Source organism: Manis javanica, chromosome 12, assembly GCF_040802235.1.
Source record: "Manis javanica isolate MJ-LG chromosome 12, MJ_LKY, whole genome shotgun sequence".
Classification (NCBI taxonomy): Eukaryota; Metazoa; Chordata; class Mammalia; order Pholidota; family Manidae; genus Manis; species Manis javanica.
In genome coordinates, this window is record NC_133167.1 from 6,476,580 (window position 1) to 6,500,491 (window position 23,912).

Sequence of the window (23,912 nt, forward strand, 5' to 3'; positions counted from 1 at the left end):
GGGTAGCCAGGGCACCTGCCTGTAGGTAGAGGGGCACAGTGGGAAAGGGGATGCCCTCAAGCCCAGTCCCCTATTTTCTCCATTTTACAGAAGAAAACAGACAGAAGAGGTAATTCTTAAGTTTTGCTGAACCTCTAAACCCTTCGAGAACATGATAGGTTCCTTTCCCTTGCCCGGTCATCAGAGTTCCCCTGGCCAATTTTGCTACTCTTTCTCTTGAATTATTTGGCAAATGTTTACTTGAAAGTTAGTTATACAAGCCACTTGAAGCATTTTCCCCAAAAAGTGCATCCTATGAATAGAATAAACAAACCTTAATTATGAAATGATACATGAATGCCTCCAAATTGCAATGATTAAACTGCAATTTTCATTCACAAAGACGCAGTCACTAGGAAATGCAGATCACCCCAAATTTCATCAAGTCTATGAATGGGAGTGGAGTATCATACCCTGAATGGAATAGTTAGCCTCATGACCCTAACTGGAAATTGTTCTCTTTCTTTCCTAAAGTGCTCAAAACTGGTGAAGCTTGGGGAGGTTACTGATCTCCATTCATTGTGTTGAGAAGCAACAGGACCTATTTCCATGGAGACCAGGGAATTTGAAGATTTGGAAAAGCTGTGGAAGAAATCGATGAGTGGTTCATGGAAAACTGGTGATGAATCAGCCAGCCTGAGACCTGAGTTACTCTCCAAAGAAGAGAAGATGCCCCACACTGACCCCCAGAAGAGGCAAGACAAAGAGCCCCGTCAGCACACCCCCATCCAGAGAAGCTCCATCTTCAATCGCACCATCCGATACAGAAGCAGAGACAAAGCCAGAGACACTCCCGAGCACAATGCCAGCCACCTGGCAGGTTAGTAGCCTAGACAGCTGCCGCCACTGTTCCTTGACATCAGCTGCAGTAGCAGGGCAGAAAGGCCCTAATTAGATCGATATAAAAGGCACTGAAAATGATCAACAGCAGGTCCAATAAAGGGGAACATTTTGAATCTGTTATCTCAAGAATTCAAATTCCCCCAATATGATGATGTGGAAACTTCAGGAGAAAGTGTTGACCCAAATTATACAATAAGACTGGCTTCCACTGAAAAGAGACATCCTGGTCTAGGACTCAACAAAACACCCCCGGACATATATGCATTCCAGGAGGAAGGCCTGGAGCTGTCCACGTCTGGGGACATCCGGGAGCAAGAGTTTCCTAAGTGGTGAGGTTCTGTCCTGTTCTCTCACTGTCACCATGATGGCTAGCATTTCAGCGGCCCTGAAAAGACCTGAGATTAATACCTTGGGAATAGTTTTGCAGCAGGATCCCATAATCATTGAAGCCAGCTCCCAGCACATTTTGTCTGCTCAAAGTTTGCTTGTTGAGCAGACTAGCATTCAGAAGCCTTTACAAATGGGAGGGTGCCAGAGCTACACTACAGACCCCTTGCCTTGAGACTTGCCCTCCTGCCTGGGTGGGCAGCATGTGGGGGCTGCAGATGGGTGATAACTGGCTGGCCCCTGGGGGGCAGCAGCTGCCACCAGACAGGATGCCACCCTGGGTGTCCTGGCGGTGGCAACCTTGCTCCACATCCAGGGATTCATTAATTCATTCACAAACATTCATTCACTCTGATGAATCAGGTAGCCTTTTGCCACACGTTAAAACCCCCTCAAAACACAGAGACAAAACAATATTTATTATTTCTCAGGATTCCAGAGCTGCCTGGGTGGTCGCTCTGTGTGGGCCCCTCTGACTGGTGCAGTCAGCTGGTTAGCTGAGGCCCCCTGACCTGGGCTTGAAGGTCAAGAGCCTCTAGTGGCTCCCTGGCCTCTAGTGGCTAGGGGGCTGGTCGGCCCAGGTCAGAGGGCCTCAGCTCGCCTGCTCCACGCGGTGGCTCCCCCTCCAGCAGGCCGGCTGGACGTGTTACCATGGAGGCAGGGCTCCCCAGCAGCACGAGCAGAAACCTGCCAGGCTTCCAGAGGCCTGGACTCAGAACCCATACAGTCACTTCTACCACGTTCTATTGGTCCAAGAATCTCACAGGCCATCCCAGATAAGAGCATGGGGAACCTGACTCCACTGCTTGAGGGCTGGCAAAGAATTCATGGCTGTTGTCATCTACCACAAACACTAACAAAATCATGTGTCAGGTACCATGCTAAGCAAGATAAATACACAGATTGACATACTATCATCACAGAAGCTAGCTGGATGGCACATTATATTCCTCTCTCAATTTTTGTGTATGTCTGAAAACTTTTAGTACATTAAACATTAGAAACACTCATACACAAAGAAAGCTGGAATCTCTGCCCTTGAAAACCTACAATATAATGATGTCATTTTACCGCAAGCAAAGTGTCAAAACTTGCAAGGAAGGTAAAGCAAAGAATGACACCCCTTGGATGGGGCAGGGAAGGTCCCCAAAGAAGATGATACTTTACATGAATGTTGAAGGATGTGTAAAGACATGGCCGGGAAGAGAACAGGAGCTAACTTGGCTGAGCACTCAGGTATTTCAAGGGTGTCCTTACAATAACCATTTTATAGGCTGAATAAACAACTGAGGCTCAGAGAGACTGAGTCACTTACCCCAAATCAGCTAGTGAGTGGTGCAACTTGAAGTGGAGTTCAGATCCTGCTGGTCCCAAAGCCCGTGTAGACGGGAAGGAGGCTGCAGCCCCTCTTTCCAACAGAAATGTAATGCAAGCCACGTGTGTCGTTTTAAATTTTCCAGTGGTCACATTAAAAATATGAAAATAAATGCATAAAATTCATTTTAACAATACATTTTTTAACCCAATATATCCAAAATATTATCATTTCATTATGGAGTCAATAATCATGTAAAAATTAGTAATGAGATATTTTGCTTTTTCTTTTTGCATGATGTCTTTGAAATCTGTTGAGAACTTATATATACAGCCCCTCTCAATTTGCATGCTAAATTTTCATTGGAGATAGTTTATCTGGATTTAGATTTCATAAAATGTACAGTCAGAAAAGTAGATTTAAATGCCCAGATCGTTCCAAATATCCTTAAAAGTTTTCTAGTAACTGAATTGAGTATGCTTTTACATTGGAATTTAAATTAAGTTAAAAAAATGAAGAATTTATTTCCTCAGTCACACTAGCCACATTTCAAATGCATAATAGCCATAATGCCTCAGGCCTTGCACAGCATTGCAAGCAGACACAGCTGCCCAGCGTTCAGAGGCAGCACCTTTCTGGGCAGGAGCAAAGGTGGGTGTGGGGCTGTGGCTTAGATGAGACTGGGGAGGGGAACAGGGTCAATGGGGAAAGAGCCTCAAGTCTGGGGCTTCTCAAACTGAATCAAGAACTGTGATGCCAGTGCAGAGGAGAATAGGGGCCACTTCCTTTCCTGCCGCCCCCTGCACAAAGGTGCTTTTATGTCCAGATCATAGATATTTTCATCAGAGTTACAGTTTTCTGTATTAAGTGACTCCCTCATTTCACTTCCCTGGAGTTAACTCCCCGAGATAGTCCAGTGCTGCCTAATCAGGACTCAGAGAGAAAATGCTCCCTGCTGTCCCTGGAGAAGCAGACAAAGCCGGCCCCCTGGCTAGGGGCTTCCCTGATCCACTCCCTACACTGGGTTCGGAGTTTGTGGCCTGGGTCTGGAAGGCCTGACAAATGGGCACCCTTTCAAAGTCATACTAGAATGCTGACTAACAACCCACCTACAGGTGATCTGATGCTCCCAGGGAAGTAACTTATTATTTAATATTGATTAGGTTTCAGGCATTGTAAAGTTAGATATTAAAAGACTGCTAAGTTGCAAATGGCCTTTTCCAGCAGGAACAACATTGACAGCCATGGTTTTTTTACCCTCTAAGACATTACCCAGGCTTGGATCTAGACTGCAAACTCATTTCCAGTATTCTTTTTTCCACTGACTATGTGTACATGTATGTGTGTATGTATATGTCCATGTACATGAAGTTTCTTGTATCATAACCATAATTTTTGCAGAGATGGCATCCCTGGTCACTGTGGCAAAGTCCTCTTTGGGACATGGAGGGGAGAACACTCTCTTCCCTCCACCTCCTTGCCTCCCAGGGCGAATGAACTCTCCTCGCCATAGCGAGAACCATCTGAAAAGGGGGAGATGCACATTTTCTAATTCTCTACATTTCTTAAATGTCATAGATTCCCTGGAAAGTGGACAATCTGTTAAAGAGCCCCTGCCCTTGAATATGCCCCAGAGCTGCCTGCCTCCCTGGAGAGCAGCAAAGACAGGCCCAGGAGCCGGGAGAACAAGGTGAGAGAGCACGTCAGGAGGGGGGTGGGGCTGGGTCGGGAAAAGGGGCAGCAAGGGACACTGCAAAGCTTGACTAGGGAATGGTCAAGTTTTTAAACTTCTCATGTTTAAAAAGAAAGGTAACTTATAGTTGCTTGTGTTGAAAAAAAAGAACTCCACAATGTCCTTTCAAAAAAATAACCATTTGTTACACTGCCACAAAACTAGGAAATTATAGGTATTACAGACAGCCAGAAGTAAAAAAGCAAAATCATTGTATCACTGCCACCACTCCCAGCGAGGTTTTAATATTTTGTAACTGCTTTAAGTCTTTTTTCTCTGTTTTATACATATTTTCTCTTCATAAAATGTGATCTTACTATACATCCAGTCTTGAAACCTGCTCAACTGTACATCACAAACATCTCTCCAGGTTACTAAATATTTTTCTACACAATTGTTTAATGCCGATAAAATAATCCATAGTATAATTGGATTGTAATTTATTAATTATGCTCCTGTTGTTGGATATTTGGATATTGTATCAGTTAGGATTGAATTTAGCTACTTGTAACCAAAAAATCCAAATAACACAGCTTAACAACACAGAGATCTATTTGGCTCTTACATGAAAAAAGTATGGAGGGTTGTGACAGCAGCTCTTTGGTGCCTTCCTAGGGATTCAGGCTCTTTCTAGCTTCTATTCCACTGTCAAGATGGCTGCGAGAGCTCCAGGCATCACAGCCATAGTTGAGGTGGAGGGTGGTGGGGGCATGTGCCAGCTTAACCTGCCCTCCTTTTATGGAGCTTCCCTGAAGCCCACCCAACAATTGGCAGTTATATTTCTTTGGCCAAAACCAAGTCACATGCCCACCTCCGCCTGTAAGGGAACCTGGGAATTATATGTCTTTTTAAAACCTTGAATGTTTCTGTCCCCAATAGATTGCTTCCATAGTAAGGAAGAAAGAAGAATTCATAGTAAGAATAGAAAGAAAGACAACACTAAACTATGTTTTCTACCTTTATCTTGCATCTACCTACCACTTCAGCATTTTATTAAAAATAATAATAATAAGGGAGAAATGTGGGATCCACATATAAATCAAGTATAAAAATCAAATGAATATTCATATTTGAACTGATTGTTTATAGTTCATAATGTGTCATCAAAACCGAAAGTTTCTGTGATGACTGCCCTGCACTGTTCTCCATGTAAGAACTTGTTCGTTATGCTTCAGAAGATCGGAGACTGACGAGAACTAGGCTTGGGGTGGATTAATGAGTGTGCATTGAGCATTGACTCCCCTATACAGAATTTTATTGTTGTTAACAACCATTTGATCAATAAATATGAGAGATGCCCTCTCAAAAAAAAAAAAAGAATAGAAAGAAAGAGGAGGGACGGCAATCTCTGTTCCAAAGGAGTTTCAAATTTTAGCTGTTTTGTAAGCCACATTATGATTAATATCATTGTGGCAAAATCATGATGTACACACATGCCTCATTAATGCCTTAAGGTAAATTTTTAGAAACTTCACCCTTTACCAATCCTGGGCTGGTTACGGGGAAAAAATAATCCTATGTCGGCATTAGGGACGCCCAGATTAGGCACCCCGCCCCAGAGCCGGGCGGGGAGGCACCCACTGGCTTCTGTTGTTGCTTTGCCCTTAAGACCTTGGTTTTATATATATAGAAACATATGTTATAAAAAGTATATAAAAACAAGGCCTACTTTACCAGCATGTAATTTCTTACATATAATATTAAGGGCAACTGCTTCCGGTTGCCTCTGATTCGGCTTAAGCCCCAAGAGCCAGGAACAGGACTGCCTTGCCCACCATGCAGGACGCTCCACCAGACGGTGGGGAGTCACCCTTAGCTCCAGGTCCGAGGGTCAGCGGGAGGGATGGTACAAATATTTGACAAGAGGGTCCAAAGTCGGAGCAAGAGCCCCAGGGGGCAGAGGAGGGGCCCTGGGGGCAGGGAAAAGAGGACACTCAGGACAGTGGCCGTTTCCCAATCGGCACATAATGTTTCCACATTTTAACAATCAATAAGAAAGACAGAAGAGGTAAGGAGACTGGCCCCAGCGTTTTACTTTTTTTAGTTTGGAGGGAATTTTCCAGGTGCTGTGAGCTGCCCGCTCCCCACCAGGAGGGTCTCCCCTTAGAGTTGCTGGGATCCCCAGAGAAAAAAGAACCAACAGCATGTGGAAAGAGAGAAAGAGATTGACTCGTTTTTAAGGAAGCAACCGTGTGGCTTGGCGAGTCCAAAATCTGCAGGGTGGGCTGGCGGTTGGAGACCCAGGGAGGGTTGGCATCTGTCTAAAGGCAGTCCGCTGGCACGATTGCTCTGTGTTCTGGGGAGGCTGGGCCTTGTTCTATGAAGACCTTCAACCCACCCACACTGTGGAAGATAATCTACTTTACTCCAAGTCCACTGATCTAAGTGTTAATCTCAAAAAACACCTTCCCAGAAACATCCGGATTATTTGGCCAAATATCTGGACATCCTGGCCCAGCCAAGCTGACACGTAAAATTAACCATCATATCCATCATCTAAACCAGTCTGTGGCTCTTTTTTTTTTTTGAGGGAAGACTAATTTATCAATTTGTTTTTATTGTTTGCCATTTTCTATCTTATTTAAGAAATATTTGACTACTTCAAAGGCATAAAGATACTCTCCTGTGTTTTTTCTTACAGAAGTTTTATACTATTAGCTGCCCCATGTAGTTCTATGGTCCATATGCACATGAGTTGCTCTAACATCATTTATTAAAAAGACCTTCTGTTTCCCCAGTGAATTGAACTTGTGGTTTTATGCCCCCCAAAATTCACTGACTTCAAACACATGGGTCTTTTCTAAACTTTCCTTCTGTTTCACTGATCTGTCTTTCTTGGTGCCAATATTGCACTTACATACTGTAGTTTTATGCTAAGTCTTAAAATCTGATAGTACAAACCCTCCTACTTTATTTTTTTGAAAGATTGTTTGAGCTATTTTAAGTCCTTTGCCTGTCCATGTAAATTTTAGAATTGGATTTTCAATTTCTGTTCTAAAAAAGCCTGCTGTATTTTAGTTAAGATTGCATTGTCTCTATAGGTAAATTGATGCCTGAATCATTGACACTTGAATATTGAGCACCACAAAGTAGTCAATTTATGAGTATATCCTAACCTTCCATTTATTTAGATATTCCTTAAATTAATCCAGCAATGATTTGTAGCTTTTAGTATAGAGGATTTACACATATTTTAATTTACAAATATTTAAGGAACAAATAACATTTGTTTCTAGGTATTTAATGCTTTGATCCTATTTTAAATGCTATAATGTGTAGTGTCACTTTTCAATTTTTTTGGTAGGATGTTTAAATACAATTGCTTTTTGCATGGTCACCTATCCTATCCAAGCATATCCAAATATCTTGTGACCTTGATAGATTCACTTGTTAGTTCTAATTGTTTGTGTATTCCTTAGGATTTTCAGTGCACACAATCCTGCCAGCTGTGAGTATAGTCTTAGTTTACTCTTTCCAATCTTCATGCCTTCTATTTGTTTTTTCTCGCCTTATTGCTCTGGTGAGGACTTCTATCGCAATGTTGACGAGAAACGGTGAGAGTAGATACCGTTGTTTTAATCGCTGGTCAAGACTGTTTCGATCACAAAGGTCAGAAGCCTATAAAAATTTGTTCAAGTAAAAGGGGATATGTTAAGGACGCTGGGGTCCCAAAGGATCCCAGCAAATGAGATGAAGCCCAGCTTTACAAGAATGGGAAAGCCATCAGGAATCAGAACCCCTTCCTCCTTTTCTCGGGGCCACGGGGCCCACTCCTCTCTGCTTCCCTCCGTGGGCTGCGCTCTCCTCCCGCTCTCTCCTCTGCCTGTCGGCTTGCACGTGACTCAGGATGGCAGACTGGTGGCACTCATACCGGCAGCTGTGAATATTCCCTTTTGTGTCTCTTGGAGAGAAAGAATTTCTAAGGAAAAGAATCTGGTTGGCATCCTTTGGTCAAGTGTTTATCTCTGGGCCCACCAGCTAAAAGCCCAGGAGACAGGCCCATGGGGCCGCTCCCACGTCGTCAGTAGGAGACAGGCTTAGAGGAGTCTTTGAGAAGTATATGAAGGAGAGCCAAGCACCCAAAAGACATCTAGTGCAGTTAGAGTCTCAGTCTCCCACACAAGAGAGTGTCAAAGGGGGCCTGAGTGAGATGAGAGCGGAGGAAGGAGAAGGGGCTGGAGGCGGGGGAGGAGAGGGCTGAGGTCTTCTAAGCCCCAGAAGGGCCCAGGGGCCGGTCCTCCAGTTCGCAAGAAGCGTGGAGCATGTGATGTTCTTTTTCATGGCCTGTGCCTGTCCCCAGAGGGTCTGGAATGGTCCACAGCTCACCCAAGGGTGTTCTCTAAGTCCCCTTCCATATGCCAACAGCAGGGGGTGGTGTGCTACTGGGCAAGGCTACAGGACAGAGGCACAATCACTGTAGACAGATGTGCCATAAGGAGGGTACAGGAGAGGAGCTGATATTTGTCGAGTGCCTTTGTGTACACTCTCTTTAAATTCTGTTATCATTATCCCCATTTCACAGACAAGAAAACTAAGGCTCAACAAAGGTTGGTAACTAGCCTGAGGTTGCATAGCTAGTGAGATAGCCAGAGACCATGTACCCGGAGGCTTTGACTCCCCACCCCATAATCTCCCACACCCCAGGCTGCCCCAGACGCAGGGATTGCCGGGGGAAACATGTCTGTGAGAAGGAGGGTGTCCTGTTAGCCCACCCAAAGGGGCAAAGCCCAGAGGCACAGGTCCACTGCTGAACTGGTCCCTTAGAGCTCCTCTCAGGTCCGGGTGTTGTACGTTGGACTTTACTATGGAAGCAATTTCACGAATCAGTGTTCTAGTCCCAGACATCATTTCACGTCATAAGAATACCAAATTGATAAATACGCAAATGAATGAAAAAAATAGAACTCAAATGTGTGCTTTTATAAATTGACATTTCTATATAAAATTAAACTACATTATACAATTCCACATGAGGCAATTCTTCTGCATAAACTGAGCAGGCTGATACTTAAAATATTTGTCCACTGACCTTCTGACTGAAAATACCTTTTCTTTTCCTGGCAACACTCTGAAAGAATTATAGTGGTGCCTTCTTCTCGCACAGATGGCCAGCCTGCACAAACATTAGCATCACCCCCAAGGCTGACACTCAGAGGCTGTTAACTGTTCTGATCCAGCCAGACTCCCTGATTATTAAATGTTCTGGTTATTATTCCTGGATCCATCTCCCAAAGGGCCATTGCCACAAAATCCCTCATTGCCACCAAAGATTCGGGCACCATGAGTCTGAATGCTGATACAGGGCAGGACAGGTTTCCAATATTGGAAACTGTACACACGTCCATGGAAATGTACAAGTTCTGTGTACCACAATGCTGGGGGCAGCTTACAGACATTCATAAATGCTAGTTTGGGTTGTTACTAGGAGAGTCTTACAGTCTTTACAATATGTTAACGCAAGAAACAAATGTTGAGTCCCTGCAGGTTGGGGCTGCCTCTTTTATTCAAGGAAGCTGTTCTCAGGTTTGGGCCATTAGTCGGCAACATAGGAGCTGAAGAAATGCAGCCTGACTCTAATCAAGCCTCTAGATCTACCAGTTTACAAGGAACACAGGAGAGGGAGGAATGAGTAAAACCACACAGTGCAGATGCGATGAGCACATCCTGAAGGCACAGATGGCCCAGTTTCTCAACAAAGGGCAAAAAGACAACCAGAAAGGGATCTCAGGCAATTGCAATGTATACACTTCAAAATAATCCAGGCCCCAGGGAGGAGGGGGGGAGGAGAAGAGAGAAGATAGGCTGTGAGTCCATAGCACTGCGACTGGGTGAACAGCACCTGGGGAGCTCACTGTACGTCCCGTGCCCTTGTCCCCTTTCCAGGAGGTCGGGTAGGATCGTCAGCTCTCTCTGCTAATCTCACAGCAGCCTGAGCCACTGTACACGGCCCAGGAGGCACAGACCTTGACCAGTTGTGTTCCCTCCTGAGCACTTAACACTTGTCTGACATTCCAGACACACTCAATATTTGCACATGATTGACGAATGGTTGATGAGTGAATGAAGGAATGGAAAAAAACCAGATACCTGGGCTGAAGTTCTGACTTCATGAGCTTGAAGACCTCTTGAAGACACACCTGTGCAGACTGGTCTAGTACAGTCTAGACCAAGACTGTGCAGACAAGGCTCTTGCAAAGCCAGGCAACAATGTCACCAGGATGGATTTACCCCTGCAGCTCAGGCAGGGATGCATCATCTCTGACTCTGAGTGACTGGCCTGCCAAGCTGCCTTTTGGAGATAACTCATTTTCCCACCACCCCCAGCAAGATAGAAGACTCTGCAATGCTCTCTGCAATAACAATGCGCATGGAGCATTATAGACTAACCTCCTCTCGGGCATCCCTCCACGTAGGCACTGGCTGAGGCCCTGGAATTGCCCAACTGTCTGTGGACCATAAACAAAGGACACTAGAGCATTCGAAGGATCTCAGGGCCACTCGGACATGGGGACTGAAGAGGTGTGGATTTCCTATCTATGAAATTGTTTCTATTTTATACTGCCTCAGAAAAAAATACAACTGTGACATGCTTCGCAGTTTATGCAGCTCATTCCATATACTTCTGACAGCTATAGCTTATTTTCAGCAGTTCTAAACTTTTTTTCCCCACTGGGAAGTTGAAGTAGCATCTTCCCCACCTCCCCACAAGGCCTTGTTGATGTGGGCTGCAAGCAGGTGGCCCCTTGGGGGTGGCCCCCAAGCTTTCTCTCCTCCTGCCAGGCCCAGAGGTGACCAGACAGGAGCTCAGGAACCCATGAGGGGCTCGGGTCAAACACGGTCAGACAGTGTCTTGCACCTGCTGACTCTCTGACATTCAAAATACTAATAACAACAATAATGATAGGCTTTGGGAGGTGCTTGGAATGTGGATTGTACCTACTCAAAATTACATCTTAGGTGTTTTTAATAGTTAAGTTCTCATTACATTACCCACTTGCGCTGACGTGTTTATTCTAGCTGGTTTGACCATTCATTTGTAAGCTCCGTACTTTGTCTTTTACCTTCCTTCTTACTTTCCCTCTATTTTAATCACTTCTTAAATGTTTTCCTTTGGTAATTTACCTTTACAACTATTACCACTATTAATTCTGGCTCTGCTTGACTGTCAAATCCTCCCCCTTGTCCCCCTTAGTTTTTATCTTACAACTTAAATCCCTGAGTCCCTGGAGTTTGTTGATTTTAACTTAAATTGTTTCAGTTCTTATTTCTCTTTAACTACAATCCTTCATATGCCCTTTTGTTTGCCTGACTGTAACTTTCTGGGAACCTAATTTTGGTTCTTGAACTATGGTTTTATTTGTTCTATCATTCTCATGCATGACGTGAATCATGCTGTTTCTTTCGCTAGTCACAATCTTGTATCTTATTGCCTGTATGTTTTTCTCAAATTCCTTTGAATTCTTAATCTAAAGAATTTCATCTTAATGGGCTGGTCCTGGGGAGCCAGGGAGAGTGGACCGGGGAAACCAGTTTCTATGGTCTTCAAGACCTGACCTGCTGTGGCTGTAGGAGGCCCCGGAGGGTCCTCACACAGGCAAGTGGTCAGAGAGGTCCAGAGCAGGGCTAGAGTCCTGGACTGTCTTCAGACCTGCATGTGGCCTTGAGCAAATAAGTCCTTACTTTCCCCAAGCCTCACTCACCACAGACTAGGCAGGAGAAGACCTGAGTGTGAAACAGAAAACACACAAATGGCCCAGCACATGTAAGCACGTGATAAACTTCCTCTGTACCTGGGGAGATCATAGAAGAGACAGACAGAGAGGTTTCATTTTTGTAGAATTCAAAAACCTGCCAAACTAAACAAGGTGTTCTGCTGGAGATGTAAGACCTAAATATAATCACAGAAAACATCAGGAAAACCCAAATCAAGAGACATTCTACAAAATCATTGGCCTGAAATCTTTGTGAGTGTCAAGGCCACAGACGCCAAGCAAGACTGAGGAGCTATTCCAGACTGAAGGAAACCAGAGGCTGGCCGCCCGAATGCAGTGGTGACCTGGATTGGACCTTTTGCTATAAAGGACATTATTGTGACAACAGGCGCAATCTGAAAGGTGTCTGAGCACTAATTGGCAAAAACATATCAAAATGAACTTCTTGATTTCAGTGCTTGTATTTTAGCAGCTAGTAGGTGGGTGTAGAAAATACACACGGAAAAGTGTTTGGGGTTGACAGGACATCAGGTCAGCAGCTGACTCTCCAATGGTTCAGAGAAAGCACAAAACAAGTTCTTTGTACTGTTGTAACTTCTGAGAATCTTTCAAATGTGAAAAATAATAAGCCCGTCATGCTTCCTGCCTCAGGCTGCATTGCAAACTCTTTTCTTGAGCTTTCACGGCACCAGGGAGCATCCCCATCATGCAGCCTCATTTGTAATTTCCTGCTGACTTATCTATTAGATGATACCTTGCTCAAGTGCTGTTTGCTCACTGTTCTATCCCCTGGCCCAAGACCGCTGATGAGAAGGAATGGATGAATGCCCTGGATTCATGACTCCCCGGCCGCAGAGTATAGAACAAAGTATCCGTTTTTAAGTTGAGGATGTGATTCCAGGGCCCAACTCTAGAGGGCACCATTCATGCTGTCATCCATGTAAAAGGTACCCCTGGAGTCGGATGGTGCACAGCCTGAGCTGCTGTACAGAGTAGCTCTGACCACAAATGCACAGTTGCTGTTATAGACAATGTTATGTTAGCCACATACCAGTGGGAAGAATGAATCGACTGTGGTTAGCCGCTCTAAAACAAAAATCATTGTTTCTGGTAGATGTTTGACCTCTGCAACTTGGAGGAATCCATTTATGTGTTTATTAATTTAACAAATATTTATTAAGCACCTTCACTGTTCTGAGCACTGATTTCCACCAGAAAATTCCTTATTTGGTGACTCAGGGGAACATTTAGGGGCCACTTCCCCTGGCAGCTTCCCAGAAAGCCCCAGTGCCCTAAAATCCACTGTAGGGCCTTAGTTGTGTGGCTCTTATGCTTTCCTGCTTGGAAAGGCTTCCAGGCCCCAGGCACCTCAGCCATGCTCATGGAGGGAACTGTGGCCTTGACTACACGTGTCTTGGGGAAAACCCAGAACTGCCCTTCCAGGGGAAGATCCTGGCTCTGGACAATCACCCCCAGGAAGGGGATGGGGTGCTGAGAACTGTGTCCCACTTTTCACAAAAGGATCTTTGTCCACCATCCTCAGGCTCTATTTACTCATTTGTGCATCTATTTTTGAGCATGTTGGTTGTGTAAGAGTAGCTGCCTCAAATTTAAGCTATCAATATTAAGAGACAGCCACACTAATCCCTTTTCAAAGGTAGATTGATTAAAGCAATTGATCATGTTTCTAAGACTTTCTAGCAAAAAGATGGCATTGTAAGAAAATACAAACCCCCCAAAATGTTGTTTGGCAAATAACACTACTTCTTGTAATCTACAATTGGGAGGATACAGTGATCACTGTGATAGTAAACAGTATCTCCACCAGATGGTCCTCGAGGCTCTGATAGGTCACCTTCCAAATATCCTGTAACTTGTATCTGCTGGTGGAGATAGCAGTGTTCAAGAAGATAAAGTGAACGTCATAGATCAAAGAAGTTCCTGAATTTTATAGGTATTAGCCCACTCTACAGGGTTGTGAGATAAATGAAAAAAATCTAAGGAGAACACTTAAAACAGTGCTTGTCACACATGAGATGCTAGAAAATAAATGTCTATTGGAATTTGAACAGTTTGAATTTCCTCTGCAATTCTTATATTAACAATGCTTGTATGAACACGATTCTTGTGCATTGTCTTGGGAGTTTAGATTCATCTTTCCAATCTCCAATTAGCATTTCCCAGGCTTTACTTTACTGATCTGCCTTAATCGCTGTGCAGAGCACACACTCCCAAGTCCTTGCCTGAGGCCCGCCGTGTCCCCCCGCAGAGCCCTGTCGGGTGCCCTTGAAGGCCCTGCCACCCAGTTTCCCTTATGGGAATCTGGGTTTCTTCCTAGATGGCACCGGCCCCCACTCACAGGGGTCCGAGCCTGGACTTGATCATTTTGTGCCTTCTCTTCACCTTTCAACTCTGGGGGCAAAACTTCCACTGGCGCTCTTTTCTGCAGCATGCCCCTGGCAGACTTTAAGAGATGCTATATAAAATCTCTGCTCAACATTTCCTGCCATGCTGATTATAGCAATACCATTGGGCGTGTCACCTTTCATACAATATGAGAGTCCAGGGAAAACATGACTTGTTCCACCCAGAAACAATGTACTGGGATTTCCACTGCACATAGGGAGTTGGGGGAGGGGTTCAGGCTATGGAAATAGAAAAGAACAAGGGATGTGGCCCTCAGCACCCCGGTGGCACCAAGAGCGGCCAGCACACTGGGCCCTGAAAGGCCGTGGGAGGCCTCCCCACTGCCTGTTCTGACATGGGTAATTGGCATCGTCGGCCTCTTAAATCCTGACACTGTCGGTCATGCAACTACACAACCTCCAAATTATGATTCTGACTCGGTATTGTAGAGTAGCAGCATACTCTATGTTGGCCAAGTTTAATTATCATGCCAGGAGTCAGGTCTTCCCAGGTTGCCAAGTCACATGTCCACCAAGAGCAGGCTGTCAGGCCAGGGCTTGGGGGGAGAGCTGTGAATCTGTGTGCCAGCCAAAGAAACGAGAGGGTGGATGTGGGCTCCAGGCGGGACAGCAAATCCCAGGCGGTCGTTTTACAGAAACAACCTGCTCTGTTTGAAGGGGGCCTCGGAAGAAGATGCACGTTCGGAAAACTATGCATTGCTGGGGGTAACTCGTGGCCACCAGAGGGCTAAAGGGACAGCAGGTTTGACAGAAAGGACCCAGCGGCTGTCCACTTCGGAGTCTTTGCTTTGGCGAGTGTCAGACTCAAAGATGGGACAGAGACACTGGCTGTCTTTAGAACTTTTCCGGCAAAAAGCTGAAGGAATGCGTGGGAGCCCACCTCCAAGAAGGCCCCCAGCGACCCCACCACCCAGTATCAACATCCTCCCATTGAGTGTGGACTGGACCCCATGACCACTTCTGATTGGTGAACAGAATGGTTGTGAATTGAAGTCAAGGTCATAAAAGGCAGAGGGCATCAGCATGTCCTTCTCGGGGAGCACTCAAGCTGGGGAAGCCAGTGTCCATGCCACTGGGGCTTCAGCAGGCAGCCACCTCAGGGAAGAAACTGAGGCTTCCTGCCTCAAGGCCTGGCCAGCAGCTTCGCCACAGCCTCACCAGAGCCCCTGAGCCAGAACCACAGGTTTCCTGACCCTTGGAAGCTCTGTGAGAGTGTAAACTTTGCTGTGAGATGCAGCGTTGTGGTCATTTGTTACCTAACAAAAGAGAATTACCACCTTGGAAGCATTCTATAAACTGACATAGGAGGTAAATTCCACATATGCACATCAGATACTGGGCAAAATGCCTGGCCTCAAATCCCTTTGACCCCACCTGCCCAGCTCCGGTTCCCCAGGCCTTGCCCCAGGGGGCATCAGCCCCAGGGCCCTGCACACACATTCCCACAGCCCTTAGGCCACGCCTGCCTGTTGCCCAAATCTAGAACTCCAGCTTCCACCCCACCACAAGGACAAGCTCTGCAGGGGGGTTCGTGCTCCAGAGCCCCTGTGGCAGCAGCGGAGACTGGGGCTGCTGGCCCCATGTGCTACCTCCCAGCCCTGCCCCCTCGCTGCCCGCTCTTCCCCGCCACCACCGAAGCTCCTCCTTCACGAATGCTCTGCACTCGGATCTTTGTCTCAAGGGAACCTGACCTAAGACACCACATCTCAAAATCCAGGCTCCTTGAAAAAAGAAAAATAAAGATGCCACATCTTACTGAAATTTCCCCTTAAAGTTTCAAAATTCTTACAGAAATTAAGACACGTTTTAAACATGTTTACAACTTTAAATACATAGTTTACCCACTAGTTTTTTAAATTATTTGCTATCATGTGAAAGACAATAATATAAATCCTTTAGAGACTAGAAAGATGAAATAATGTGCCTCAAAGAGCAATCTTTTCAAACTGTCAGGGTAATGGTATCAGCATTTCATTGCGTATGGTTTGCGGTTTCCACATAATGATCAGCCAGCCACCCTGTTGGTGCTGAGGCCTGATGGGCCACAGGGCTTTGTAGATCGTGGGTGCTCCTGGTCACACATGGAATAAATTCATTACTGAATGGTTGGCAGTTCATATAAATCTGTCAGCTGTTCTTCCTTCTATTTTTTTCTGAAGCATGTGCTGAAAGCGATCATATGTTAGCGAAAAGGAGACGAAACAGGCAGGCAAGTGAGTCTGGTTTTGACATTGACAGTTTCAGATCAAACTGTCTCAGACAGGGTTGGGGGACAGGCCATGGTGAGAGGACCTCCTGGCAGTGATGTGAGCTCACAGCAACCGTTCAGGACTGAAAAGCCTCCTCTGACCCCACTGCACCTTTGCGGACCTGGGATGACGAGGCTGCAAGGAGAGGTCTTAGCTTCTTGGTTATCTTTTCTATAAAATGACAATACAACTGTTTTGCCTGCCTGAATGCAGGGGCTGGGCCAAGGAGACCCTGTGGGGCTCCTCTGTGCTCCCACCCCACCCCCCACCCTCACCCCCAGGCCCAGCGCCCTGCCCCACTCTCCAGTGGGAAGGTGGAGCCAGGATTCCCCTGGGGGCCCAGAGAGAGCGGCTGAGAGCTGACCACCCTGCCCTCTGGCCCTCACTGACACACCGACTCACACATCTTTCAGAAAGAAGTGCCTTTCCTATAAAGTGGGCCACGTTTAAAAAACAAAAAAAAAACACCTCATATAAAACAACATGGCACACAGTATTTACAAATCAGAAAAACATAGTCATCCTAAAATTAAAACAATAAACATGAAAATTGAGACAACAAAAGACAACATAAGAATATGAAACGATCAAGAACAAACAAAAAATCACCTTTGCTAGTAAAGAAAGAAATGTAAAATAAAATAAGATATTTTCCATTTTTCAAATTGGCAGATTGTTTAAAATTCTAATAACTGCTACAGAAAAGAATGCAGAGACACCAGTTGCGTGCAAACCAATATAGCCATTTGAAATTTCATAATATATGTGAAAAGCAATAAAACTGCTCTTAATCTTTGACCAAGAGTCTATGCTGAAAAAAATAATCAGAAATCAGACAAGCTGTTTATCCTGATCTGTTTACACTTCACTGCATCAGATGGATGCTTATCAGCATCCGCTATGGTCCAAGCTTTGCTCTAGGCACTGGGGGTCTAGCAGTGCACCCAGGGGGCAAAAAGGCTGCCTTCGTGGGCTCACACACCAGTGGGTCCTGGCACCCCAGAGCTCCCAAGTTCGGCAAGGGGTCTGGCCAAGGCCGCGTCATTCCCTCAGCCTTTACACCATCCCGAACTCAGTAATCAGCACCTTTCATCAGACTACATTTAAACTTGATTGTGGATACAGTTCTTTAACCCAAATATACTATTTCTCTAAATACTTTTTTCCTTTCCCCCAACTTTTTTAAAGAAAAAGTTTAAATAGAAAAACTGAAAGAATCATACAATGAACTCCCATTTACCCTCAACCTAGATTCAAAAAATTGATCCTTTGCTTATTATGTTCTCTTACCTTCTCCGTCTTCCATTTCCATTAAAGCACCAGAAAGTAAACTGCAGGCATGTCAGCTGTTCATGCATAAAGGTCCAGAGCACAGCTGCTAAGAGTGAGGATGCTCTTCTGCGTGCTCACAATGCCATCATCACACCCAAGAAAACGCCATCATCCCGTTATCTAATATCCAGTCTACATTCAGATTTCTCCCCATTGCCCCCAGAATGTCTTATACAGGCAGGATCAGTGAATCAAGATCTAATCGGATTTCAAACACTGCATTTGTTGGTTTTCTCTCTTTAGACTCCCAAAATCTACAGCAGGCCCCCATTTTGTTTCCCATGACTTACTTTTTGAAAATCCAAGCTGATTATTTGCAGAACAGCCCCATCACGGATTTGTCTGGCTGCTTCCTCAGGCAGCATCTGACTTGTTCCTTTACTCCATTTTTCTTTTAAACTCGAAGTTAGGGCTGACGCTTGATCAACCTCAGGTTAAACATTTTAGCAAGAATGCATCTGAGTGATGGGTGTTTCGAATTGAGCCCTATCAGGAGGCGCTGGTGTCAGCTGGCCCACTATTCCTGCAGCTAACTTTGATTATTTGGTTAATTGGGAAGCTGCCAGATTGCTCCCAAGTAAATGTACAATTTTTTTCCTTTGGCAGCTAATAAGTTAATGGTAAAGTGATAATTTGAGGCCATGTAAATATCATCTTTCCTATTAATCTTTCACTCAGTGACTTTTAATATCCATTAATGATCCTTCCTGAATTTATCACTACACTGGGAATTGCAAAATGAGAATGTTCTAGCATTCCACTTACATTAGTTGATTTTCCTCTATGAAGAAGACCCCCTCCTTTGTTCTGTTGTTTTATTTTGTTTTTGAGTATCACTATGGAGTCATGGTGGGGTTTGCTTTTGATTTTTAGTCCAATATGTTTCACTCCATTACTCTCATCTTCCTTTTGATGCTCAAACTATCACAAACGGAGCCTGTGGGAGCCCCTTTAAGCAAGATACTTTCTATACCTTCTATATCCTGGACTGGAGGCAGCCCTTTCTCCAGGGGCCCCCAAGCTGCTTTTAGTGCAGAAATGGGTTAGAAACCAAGATCTGGGGACTAGGTATGCTCATTACTACTGGCAGTCATTGTTTCTGGGACATGTGTGTGCTTGTGCGTGTGTGTGTGTGTGTGTGTGTGTGTGTGTGTGTGTGTAAGGAGAGAAAGAGAGAGCTCGTAAACCTTCAATTCCAATCCATCACACAGCATCCCCCCTTCCCCTCCCCATTACGTATTTTCAACCACCTCTTCTAAAAGTGAGGACCCTGGTTTTCCACATCAACATACTGTGGGATTATTTCTCTATCCTGCAAATATATACAGAATGTCACAATTACCGCACCTGTACCATAAGCAACAACAAATCTATGCTACTAGTTTCCTGGGGCTGCCGTAACAAAGCACCACAGCCCTGTGTGGTTTAAAAACAACAAACTTGTTCTCTTTCAGTCCTGGAGACCCTAAGTCCAAAATCAAGGCCTTGGCAGGGCCCTGCGCCCTCTGAAGGCTGCGGGGAGGATCTGCTCCATGCCTCTTCCCTAGTCTGTGCTGGTGGCTGGCAGTCCTGGGTGCTCCCTGGCTCACGGGACGCATCGCTCCAACCTTCGCCAGTATCTTTGTGTTGCATTCTCCTGTCTGCATGTTCTGTGTCTCTGTGTCCAAATTTCATCCTCTTATAAACACCAGTTATTGAGTTAGGACCCACCTCAACCCAGTATGACATCATCTTAACCTGATTCCATCAGCAAAAACCCTTATTTCCAAACCAAGTCACATTCCCAGGTGCCAGGTGTTAGGATTTCAACATACCTTTTCAGGGCACACAGCTCAGCCTCCAACACCTTCCAAGTAAAATTGAAGGTTTCTTTGCTTTGTTTTAGTCCTAGCATTGATCCCAGTAATGATATGAAGTACTTACATTCCAAATTAATTACTTGAATTAATTTGTTTTCTGTGTGGTGCTGTTATCAATTTGACTGTTACTTAGGTTCATTTGTTTCTGTTTATTTTCGATTCTACGGTTTGATTTTTCTCTATACTTTTAAATTTTTCTCTGTTAATTGAATATGTAAAACATTTATGTGGTTTATAAGTCAAAAGTATATAAAAAGGTACACTCAGAAAAGTCTTACCTTCTACTCCAACTCTGGAAGTAACCACCTTTCCTAGTTTCTCTTTTTTCCCTTCTAATTCTCTTTTTTGGGGGAAAAAAGAAAGAGTATATATAACTCTACAACCGCCCCTTCTTCAGTGCGTGGCCTGCACGTGCCCTATCTACTTGCAAGGGACACCAGTGACCACCGGGGTCGGTGCAGACCCGCCCTCCTCACCCTCCTTCCCCCAGAGGCAGAGGACCTCACCATGCGGCCATACCATCACGCTGGGAGATGCTTTGTAGGTTGTTCCAATATCTTGGTATCAAAATAATGTCACAGTGAATGCCCTTGTGCAAATCTTGTTTCATATTTCAGGGCGTGTCGTCAGGGCAAATTCTTAGAAATGGAATTGCTGCGTCAAAGGGTAAATCCACGTTGTCTGGTTCATTCAGGGGGCTGTAACAGGACACCACATACTGGGGGGTGTATATACAGCACACGTGTAATTCTCATAGTTCTAGAGGCTGAGAAATCCAAGACCAAGGTGAGGCATCTCTCTGGGGTGTCCTTTACAAGGACACTAAACCCAGTCCTGAGGACTCCACCCTTATGACCTATGACCTCCCAAGGTCCCCCCCTCCAAATGCCATCACCTCGGGGGGTTAGGATGTCAGCGCATGGACTTGGGGGTCACAGTTGTCCAGTCCATGGCACATCTGTGGTTGTTGGGTTATGGTCAAATTCAAGTCCATGTGAGGTTGGACAATCTTGCTCTCCTGTCATTAATGTCAATATGTACATGAGCGCCTGCTTCCCCTGAAGTGGATTTCAGTCCAGACAATTCAGGGCGCTCCATCTTTAAGCCAAGTGTGCCGTCAATGGAGACTCACGGTGTATGGAGGGCTTACCCTGAGCCTTGAGTTCAGGAAGGGGTAGTGCGCGCCCTAAGGTGTCCTCAGTGGGAAGGAATTTTTCCACTCTGATCTGTCGTTTCGGTGAGTCACTGTGTCCAGAAGGCTTTCCTCTTTCCTGGTGAGAATCCTTCACTCCTTAAAGAAAACACTCAACTAATGACAGCTTGGAGTCCCTGTCTCTTTTAAGAACAAATGCTAATTTTAAATGGAAGAAGGTATTTCTGGTGGGCTTAAAACCCTCCTCTGAGACCCTTACAAAAGAGCCTTGTGGTTAAGAAGAAAAGAGAGACCTACAAAGGAACTTCTTTACCCCGAGCCCAGCAGAGGATCAGGCCTAGAGATCATGCTGACTCTGTGACAAGTAAAAGCTCCTCCCAGGGCTGAGCCACCGTCTAGAAACAGCAATAATTTAGCATGCAGTCTTCACTGTGTGGAAAAAATGAGACGCGGTTTAAAATTAGGAAGGAAGTATCAACTGGTCAGCTCAGAGGAGGGGTGAACACTAAATAGGTACAGAAAGAAAAATGAAATTCCACGTCTTTGCTGATGTTTTCCCCCAAGCAATAATGGTCTTTCAGCTACAGGGGCACTCACCTCTTAGGGATCCCAAGGAGAGGAAGGCTGTGTTTAATGGGTGAGAGGAAAAGAGTTTGTAAGATGTTTCTATGACTATAACTTATCGAGAAGCAGGGGATGATACCAAAGAAATGTCTGTGTGCCTCCACACCTCCTCCAACTCGGCTTCCATTCAGCAAATAGGTCTTGAGCCTCCAGGATACACAAGGTCTCTGCCCACACAGCAAGGGGGCAACACAAATCAGGCTGAATCTGTCTCTATGCAAAGTCCTGTAGGACAGATAATAAATTTTCCAAGAAAGTAATCAAGCTTTAAGAGAAGCACTGGTGAAGAGGTACAGGAGATCCTCACAATGAGCAAGTATAGCTAAGCTGTGGGATGGAACAGGGGTGGGCTTCGTGCAGGAGGCGGCATCTGGGCCCGCACAGGTGGGATGTACCCATGCGGGGGCTTGTGGTATTAGGGTGACCTGCCTTTGATTTATTTGATGACACCTTTAATGGGACCATGACTTCAATTGAAAAAGAAGCATTCTGGTTAGGAGTCATACATGTCGATTTATGGAAGGTAAAGGGAATTTCTGGAAAAGGGACTATTTTTACAACCAGTCAGATTAGAATATCGGGTAAGTGCTTTAATTTTAGAGATGCCAGGAAGTATTATACTGTAAAGTTTGAATTCGTGATTCTTCAGAAACTGAAGAGCTTTTTAAGAGATAGATTTATGTAGTAAATTGAGCTGTTTTTCCTCCAAGTCTAGAGAATACAAAACAACTCAGCCCCTTTTTTCAAGTTCATTATGATTCCCCGTGGTTATGTGAATGCTTTATACTCATGCTCTAAATTAATGCACATTAAGGAATTGTTGTCTTTAAAGGAACTCGTTCCTGCTTATTACATAAGTGACACATTTATTGTAGAAAAAAATTTAAATGCATATGAAGTAAACAGGAAAATTCCCTCAGAATCAGACCAAACAACTACAAGTACAGTGGCCCCCTGAACAAAAAGGGGGTTTGGGGAACCGACACCCACCCCAACCCCTCACAGTCAAAAGTCTATGAATTACTTTGTGACTCCCCTAAAATTTAACTGCGAATAGCCTACTGTTAAGCAGAAGCCTTATTGATATCATAAGTAGCCAATTAACACATATTTTGTATGTTATACATATTATATACCTTATTCTTACAATACAGTAATCTAGAGAAAATAAAATGTTTTTCAAATTGTTGCACATCTTCAAAAAATTTTCCAATATATTTGTTGAAAAACATCCACGTGTAAGTGGACCTGCTCAGTTCAAACTCATGTTGTTCAAAAGTCAACTGTACCGTGAAAGTTTTTGGTGATCTTTCTTGCAGTCCTTTTTCATATATACATATATATAGGCTTACAATTCCATATATATGTCTATTTATGAACAAAATAATATCATACTACCATCCAGTTTGGGAATCTGCTTTTCTATTCAATACATTATGGACATCTTTCCAGATTATTAAATATTTTCTATACCATTTTTAATTATATTCCATTTTAGAGATATGTCATAATTTAATAGTCAGTCTCCTAATAATATTGGACATTCACATTACTCCAAATATTTCACTGTTAACCTAGGACTGTATTAAACATTCTTGTGGCTCATTTTTTCACATGGATTCTTGTAGTTTGTTAGGACATATTCCTGGAAGTAGAACCTCTTTGCCAAAGAGTAAGAACATTTGCAGACTTCTGACAGGGGTGCCAGATCACCCTCCAGAAAGGTTATATCAATTCACACTCCCACTCCCAGAGGCAAATGACAGTTTCTAGGCCTTGGCTAACACTGGCTGTTCATTTTTTAAATTTTTTGATTGCTGTGTATCTGATACATGTTTGAAATAGTGTGCTTTCTTGATAATAACATTCGTTTGGTGTTAATTTGCACACTTTGGTCACATTTCCCTTATTAAAGTCTTCAAAATTGAAAGAGTGCTAATAGTCAAAAGCTTTGAATTTCTGGGAAGAACAGCATTTTTGTCAACACTATGATGGGTAGTCAAGGACCTGGAACTGGTCACTCTATCTGGGAGCCCACCTCATTGGTTTCTCTAACAGCTCTCATGAAGTGACCACCAAAGTCATAATGGTCTTTTCAGAAAACTCTAAATCCTTGAACACAGTCCTGGTGACTCAACAAAGAACATTCTTTCTACTGAATGTTAAGGGCGAGGTGGTTTGTTTCAACAAAAGTCACTATACTACTTACTTCTTGATACAGAAAATAGTTCTCTAAAATCC

General features: G+C 44.4%; 1 protein-coding gene across 5 annotated transcripts in view; it reads left to right on the forward strand.

Annotated features, from left to right (window-relative positions):
* The window catches only part of NGEF (neuronal guanine nucleotide exchange factor), an 88,986-nt gene that overhangs the window by 25,709 nt on the left and 39,365 nt on the right, over positions 1 to 23,912 (forward strand). For 2 of the 5 annotated variants that reach the window (XR_012123457.1, XM_036997777.2), the window contains exons 2-3: positions 514 to 859; positions 4,163 to 4,274. Coding sequence is in view for 4 of the 5 variants with exons in the window: in XM_036997777.2 (XP_036853672.1) it covers positions 589 to 859; positions 4,163 to 4,274 (383 nt within the window). In the remaining variant the exon portion in view is untranslated. Of the gene's footprint in view, positions 1 to 513; positions 860 to 927; positions 1,212 to 2,030; positions 2,506 to 4,162; positions 4,275 to 23,912 lie in introns of those variants that run through there. The other 3 variants (XM_017640824.3, XM_036997779.2, XM_036997778.2) reach the window with 3 other exon arrangements.